Below are 7,211 nucleotides of genomic sequence, written 5' to 3'. Positions count from 1 at the left end.
CACACACACACAAATTAGAAAGTAGCAAAAAGTAACAAAAAACAAGCTAAAAGTATCAAAAGTCTGGACAAAAACTAAAAGAAGTTAAACGAAGCAAAACGCTAAATGTAGCAAAAGGCTACATAAAAATAGCAGAACAGTAAATGCGGCAAAACGACAGAAAAAATAGTGCAGGTCTGCTGAAGCAGATTTAAATCAGAACWATGTTTTTTATGGATATTCTACTGGGAAAATATTTGTAATTAAAGTTATATTCTGTTCATAAGTGTGATGAATATTTTGATTTATTAACAGTTAGCATGACACAAAGTATGTAGTTAGAAAACACAAAAACTTCAACATTCAAACAACTAAAACTCAGGGGTCAGAAACCAAAACAAATCTTACAGGCATCGGATCTTTAAAGTGGGGTTTAGCTGACAGGTTATAAACAATAAATATCTTACCTGTTAGCTATTTTATCTAAAACAACATTAGAAGACCACTTCAGAGGAAGAAAATTAAGGTGTATTTTATTGCTTTTTAGTTTTGAAAAGAAAGTTGAGGCACTGAGAAAATGTAAAAATAGATTTTCAACTAATCTTCTCATCTGTATTTGTTTTTGTTACTGTTGTAACTGAGAGTTATGTGTTCTCTTTAACTTGCAGAACTTGTGTTATTTTAACCCGTCTGACTTGCTCACTCCAAATAACTGAGTTATTTACATATGATTCTATGATTATTTGCAAGTGCCAGTATATTAGCAGCTAGCTGTAGCAACTCTGGTGAACTATTATAGTAAAAGTATACAAGAGTAGAACCAGTTAGTTAGTTTTTTTTCAGTGCGATAGCAGTTACACCATCAGGTGACAAGATCGGTTGTCTAAAAATGTTATTTTAGGATCCATTGTCTTTTTTTGCTGCAGTAGTTTTTACAGAAAATTGAGTCACTTTTTCCCCCCAAAGGTTAAATTAAGAAACACGTCATAAATTACGAAGAAGTCAAAGGACAAACATCTTTGAAATCAAGRTTCATATTTTTATTGAAAACTTGGCCAGGATTCTGTACAGCAGAGAAGGATGTAAAGCACAGGGGCGGGGGTGACATAGTGGGGGCTCCGAGGACTCAGTTTACCGTGGTGCATCWTAACCCTGAGCCGAGAATCGTGTGTGTAAAACAGCAAGAGGTATTGTTGCTTCCTCTTTGGCGTCTCAGAGGACTGTGGAGGGAGGGGTGTGAAGTGAGGGACTTAAAAAAGAGGAGAAAACAGGGAGAAGGGGGCTAGTGGGGGGAGCAAAGCTCAGCTCAGAGGGGAGGAAGAGAAGAGAGGAGACAGAGAGGGATGGAGGGTGGGGTTCACGGTCTGGCTGGTCGTTCTGCGGAGGTCTTCTCTGTGACTGGGTGGTGGCGGGAGGGGGGGAGAGAGAGCAGAGGCCTCAGGTGTCTCTCCCCCTCCCTCTCTTCCTCCGCCCCTCTCCCTCACTTCCGCTCTTCCTCTTCCTCTCCTTCCCTGAGCCTCACTTGCTGGCCATGGTGTAGCAGCCGTGTGGGTGCCACTGCATGTCGCGGATGCGCCTCACAGACTGGAACTGGGGGCAGCGGGCGCCGTACTCGTTGAAGTGCCTGTAGTCACCCTTCTCCAGCAGGAACTGGCTGCCACGGTATCCAGGGAACTGGTAMCCCACCCAGCTGCAGGAAGGGTGGGGGGGGGGGAGTGGTTAAAGAGGGGAAGCATCTCAGTGCAGCAGCTGCTTTCACTCAATACTCACGTTCCACAGCTGACGATCACGCTGCCCACTCTGTCCGTGAAGCCGTAGGAGAACAGGCTGGGGACGTCGTCGTCCATGATCTCCATCTTGCGGCCCTTGAACTCACCGACCTCGTACAGGCAGATCTTGTGCTTCTCGGGGTCCTCAAGGACGAAACAAACCYCTTGTTTAAAGAAAACTCTAAAGCTAAAAGAGGGGGAATCTGTGGGAGAAGASCGGACCGCCGTGTTCTTACCATCCTGACGGGCCTGAAGGACAGCAGGTAGTCGTTCCTCTGGCAGTTGCTCCAGGAGTCCCAGCGAGGATACTCTCCCTTCTCCAGGATGTACATCTCGCCGCAGAAGTTCATCTGCTCAAATCCCACGAAGCTGCAGGGAGAGACAGAGTTAGGGAGCCAATCCAGGCAAAGAGTTCGATCTGGGAAAAGATCTGATGAAAGGAACTCACGGTCCACACTCAACACGCAGGGAGCGCACGCGGTCCATGCCCATCTCACACACGTTCATGCACTCGTTGGTGATCTCGATCATGCGACCCTGGAAGTTCTCCTGGTCGAACACGTACATCTGGTGGGAGAAAACGCACAAGAGGACTTAATAATTGTTTATTTTCTAGATAAATGTGGCCATAATAGAGGAGTTTCAAGGAGCAACCCACCTTGTAGGACATCATTCCCATCTCGGACTTCTTGCCCTGAGTGGCCTTGCCGTCAGTCTGGGAAGAGGTCTTGGACTTATCAGCGGACATGATTACTGAGCAAAGAAGCCACAAAAGAGTTGTTTTTTTTACCAGCAAACTTTATCTGAATTAAAAAAATAACAATTTAAAGTTTGCACGTCCTCACCCTACCAGTGCACCTTACCTGTTTGTGTGTGCGATGTCTGAACCGAGACTCACTCTGAGTGTGTGCAGCTCAAAGACTGACCCCGGCTTTTATACGCTGGCGCCCACAGGAGAGGGATTATGAGCAGAGAAACAAACCTGCTGAGGTCAGAGGAGGGAGACAAAAGAAACCCAACCTCATCAGAGGGGGACAGGCAGAGAGGATGGGCAGAGGGGRAAAAAAAGTCAGAGCAAAGTCTCTGGTTGAAAGTTTCGTATTTTAGATTACGTTGGTTATGGTTTTCAACTTTGTTGAAGTGAGTGATGTCTAATTTTGCATCCATTTGTGTGTAAGAGACAAACCAAACACAGGAGCTCAGGAGAATAAATCCATGTWAAAAAAAAAACGATTTTATTGGATAAATGAGTTCAGCAGTGTAAACAAACAAATACATTATTTTACCGTTTTTAATCCCTCCAGGCTCTATAAAGCCTTACTCTCAGGATATTCTGGTTGAGTTTTGTAGTCTTTTGTGTTTATTATTAAGTTTATTGCCTTTTTGGTTATATATCAGCAGCATGACATTAATAGCTCACAGCAAGAAGGTCCTGGGTTCAATCCTCAGTCCTGACATGGGGTCTCATGCTTAAGGTTTCCTGCCACAGCCCACAAACATGCATGTTAGGTTGCTTTCCAACCCAGGCTTCTCTTGATCTGAATGGTATTTTTCTGGTTAAATAAAAATTAATAAATAACATTTTTATTTCCTGCTTTTTTGGCTCTCGTGCTCTTATTTATGTGTAGATCTTGAGAATGCCTCTGTGCCATCAGCCACTCCTCCTAGCCTGTCACCTCCGCCTGTTACCCATCTCGCCTGTCACAACTGCAGCCACTCCACTCATCAGTTCCCTCAGTTCTCAGTCCTTGCTTCATTTGAACATCATGGCGTTCGCTTCCAGTCCTCCTCGCTGCTTTCCTGTATTCCTTATGCTCCTCCAGTTTTCTGTAAGTGTTGTTCTGCCTCGTCGTCATTTCTTTTTTGTTTAAATAAAGTTTTAGGTTTTTTTCTAGCTCCTCAAGCGTTTTGTAAGTCCTACTTTACTGAAACTTGAACTTTATGTTTCACACACTGAACATTTACATTCTCACTCACAGACTGATGAGGGTGGGATGTGAAACAGTGTTTGTGTGGTGGTGGGGGGTCTTGCTCAGGGTCATTCAATCTGCTGCAGGAGGATTGAACCATTTACTACTTTGACTGGATGGTACCTCTGAATGCTTTTATTTATTTGTTTGTTTCTAATGAGCGAACAGCAGTGGAGCATCGATTAAATGTGTTAACGCCATTAAATCCTGAATGTTGTTCCTCAAACTTACTGAGGGCTTTTTTTCTTTCTTTCTTTTTTTTTTGTCTGTTAAGAAAATGTCTCTTGATCCACTGGATGATTTTAAATGAAACTTTCAAAACATAATCACTGAATGTGCATCAAACACTTGTTTTTTAGAGTCAAACCAATTAAACATGGCCACCACAACTACCTGACTAAAACATAAAAATATCTCTAACTCAGACAAACTTACAGATACCTGATATTTACCTGACATTTGGTGTAGTAGTAGCTGAGACTCAATACATACAGTAAATTCTGGGCACTAACATATCGAATGAGGTCTTAATTTAAAATGTCATTACTGGGAGTCAACTCTGCCTGTCTGTTAGCAAAATATCTTAGCCACTGGATGGAAATTTAATGAAAGTTTCAGGAAATAATTTAATATACCTCTACAACAGATTGCACAGCAGGTGTCCTTAATAAACACAAATAATGTTAGGAATAATAGCTGAGAGTCTTTAACAACATGTCTGGGGATTTCACATGAGATTGTACGGAAGAGGATCAGGGCCATAGATAATAGCTCTGACTTTATTCTGACTTTTTCCTAATTCTGTGAAAATAAATCAGAAATCTGACTTTAATCTTAAAATTAAACTCTGAGTTTTAAAACTACACTCAATCAATTTATGTCGACTGGTTCCACTTAACTGAGCTGAGTAAACATGAAGCACATTTTAGATGCACTTTAAAAGTAAAAATGAAGTAAATGCCTGACATCCTGCATCCCGTGGGTGAGYCCTGTTGACATAATCTTGTTAACTGAATCCAAAACTTTATTTTTTAACTGTATTGGTGTAAATACATTCAGATTGGTGGAAATTGTTCCAAGAACTTCATTTTTGGCGTCTCAGTGGGGTCCTGAGCCCACCTTTGTGAACCTGAAWTGCACACCTTCACCTGAAGGCACGGCTGCATCTGAAGACAAGAGAAGGAAAAACAGTTTTTTGTTTTCTTCTAACACATCAGATCCACTCATTCATCTCTGTTGGTGAGCCTCTCTGCTGCTGTGCTAATCCCCCCACACACCACCACCATCCAGGCCCCTTTGTTGCCGCGACACACGCTGGACTGCTGACYGGGGCCCGAACATACCGGAGCGCCTTTGTTCTCCAGCCTCTGGAGCTCTATAGGATCTGCTGAGCTGGCCTGCTGGAGCCGCTGGAGCGGGACAACAGCGTCCCTAACTCCTGAGGGGGGCGCGGTGGAGGAGCCGGGGTGTGCAGGGTCACCAGGGAGGGAGGGGAGGAGGAGCCACTCCTCACCTCTGCTGCCAGAGGCGTGGACGCGCACTGTCGGTATAAAACTGAAGCGCCAGGTTCTCTCAAAGCTCTACGAAAGGCAGGCGGTAGGCGTGTGTACCACTCCCGAACTCTTCCAGTAACGTGCCCATCTATAGGTAAGCTCTCTGCTCTCCGTCCAGCTGAAGCACTTGTTTTACTGAAACCCCCTTCTCTTGTTTATGTATATATAAAGCAAGTAAATAGTTATAAATAAGCATCAAAAATATTAGAGTTTCAACATCCTTTAAAGATAAAATCTTTTTTGTTTTCTTCCTTTCTGTGCTCATCAGGGGTCAAGATGTACAGAACTACAAAGTCCCAAATGATGCAGCCRATGTTCAACTCAGGAATGGGCATGGCTCCTTTCTTCAAGGTAAAACTCACCTTTATCTGCGCAACAAATTAGTTTCTGATTCTGATTTGTGCATCCCTGACATAAAAGAGCGTAAAAAAAATGTAACAAAAGAAAAACGGTGTTCCTCAGGTGACCGTGTTCGAGCAGGAGCATTTCCAGGGAAAGTGCCTGGAGTTCACCTCTGAGTGCTACAACATCCAGGAGTGTGGACTGGACAACATCCGCTCCATCAGGGTGGAGAGCGGAGCGTAAGTCTCTCAAAGGATAAAGCCACACAGCTGCATTATTTCCCCTCGTTGTTTTCAAAATTTTGTTTCAAACATGGATGCATAAAGTGACCCTTTGTGTGTCTGTTTGTGAAGCTGGGTGGGCTTCGAGCACCACGACTTCCAGGGCCAGCAGTTCATCCTGGAGAGAGGCGAATACCCCCACTGGGACTCCTACAGCGGGTCCATCTCCTACCATGTGGAGCGCCTCATGTCCCTGCGCCCCATCTACTGCGCCGTGAGTACACCCACCTGTCCACCTGATTGAGCCCTCACAGATCTGAGAGAGTGAAACCCTGCCTCTGCGTGTGTGTCCCCTTCAGTCCCACCAGAGCAGCCGCATGATCATCTTCGAGAAGGAGAACTTCATGGGCCGCAGCGTGGAGGTCAGCGATGACTACCCCTCCCTGCAGGCCATGGGCTGGATGATGCCTGAGGTTGGCTCCATGCATGTGCAGTGCGGCGCGTAAGTTCTCACCGACGTGTCGCCACACAACAGAAACCTAAAGAGCTATTTTGACTTATTTACATGAACTTTTAATTGACATATAACAGTCGGAGAAAGGCTTTTAAACTTCAGCTGCTGATTTGATTAAGTTGGTCTGTTGGTAAAATTATATATAAAAACATTTAGTCAAGAAAATATATTGAAAGATATTCTCAGCACTTCTTTTTTCTTACTAATAAGTAGCAAGTTTGCAGAGGTGTATCGCAACAAAGTACATTTACTTTATTACAGTACTTGATTTTTTTTCGAGCCTCTGTAATTTTAGAGCAGCACGGTGGCTCAGTTAGTGGAGCTGTTGCCTCTCAGCAAGAAGGTTGCTGGATCAAATCCTGGCTGAGGAGCTTTCTGGGTGGAGTTTGCATGTTCTATCCATGCATGTGTGGGTTTTCTCCAATCACTCCAAGTCTCCTCCCACAAACTAAAAACACAAATGTTAGGCTAACTGGTAACTCTAAATTGTCCCTAGGTGTGAGTGAGAGCGAGAACGTTTGTCTCAATGTGTCCCTGTGATGGACATGAGAGACCTGTCCAGGGTGTCCCCCACCCCTCCCACTGTGACTGCTGAATATGGGCACCAGTGTCCCTGAAAGGAAGATAGAGGTTAAGATAATGGATGGATCTGTAATTTTACCAAGTGTTTTTTTAATTGTAACTTTTACTTTAATTTTGTTACATTCAAAACCTATAAATAACACTTTTACTTAATTTAATTAAGATTTAACACTTAATTACATGAGACAAATTTTAAAATGACTGGAACTCAACATGAAAGGAGTTGTTTAGGCACTCTAAAATATAATTGTTCAATTTACTCAACTTGGTTTACTAGAATC

The 7,211-nt window shown here is 43.6% G+C and overlaps 2 protein-coding genes across 2 annotated transcripts; one reads left to right on the top strand and one right to left on the bottom strand.

Moving 5' to 3' along the window:
* Nucleotides 1-997: 997 nt before the first annotated feature.
* Nucleotides 998-2,679, bottom strand: crybb1l1 (crystallin, beta B1, like 1). Its single transcript, XM_014007073.1, has 6 exons — nucleotides 2,612-2,679; nucleotides 2,407-2,501; nucleotides 2,197-2,315; nucleotides 1,985-2,117; nucleotides 1,750-1,892; nucleotides 998-1,669 (listed from the first exon to the last, which is right to left on the bottom strand). Exons 2-6 carry the CDS (start codon nucleotides 2,494-2,496, stop codon nucleotides 1,498-1,500), a joined length of 657 nt encoding a protein of 218 aa, XP_013862527.1. The 5' UTR covers nucleotides 2,497-2,501; nucleotides 2,612-2,679; the 3' UTR covers nucleotides 998-1,497.
* A 2,575-nt stretch (nucleotides 2,680-5,254) lies between these two features.
* cryba1l1 (crystallin, beta A1, like 1) lies at nucleotides 5,255-6,336 on the top strand (the record flags this gene model as incomplete). The annotated part of the gene is given in 5 exon segments (XM_014007085.1): nucleotides 5,255-5,365; nucleotides 5,540-5,622; nucleotides 5,734-5,852; nucleotides 5,967-6,108; nucleotides 6,194-6,336. Coding segments are annotated over 4 exon segments (479 nt in total), but the record flags the coding sequence as incomplete, so codon positions are not given.
* Between the last annotated feature and the right edge of the window lie 875 nt (nucleotides 6,337-7,211).

This window comes from Austrofundulus limnaeus, unplaced genomic scaffold (assembly GCF_001266775.1).
Source record: "Austrofundulus limnaeus strain Quisiro unplaced genomic scaffold, Austrofundulus_limnaeus-1.0 Scaffold1, whole genome shotgun sequence".
In the NCBI taxonomy this organism is placed as follows: domain Eukaryota; kingdom Metazoa; phylum Chordata; class Actinopteri; order Cyprinodontiformes; family Rivulidae; genus Austrofundulus; species Austrofundulus limnaeus.
This window is presented reverse-complemented; position numbering and strand designations above follow the sequence as displayed.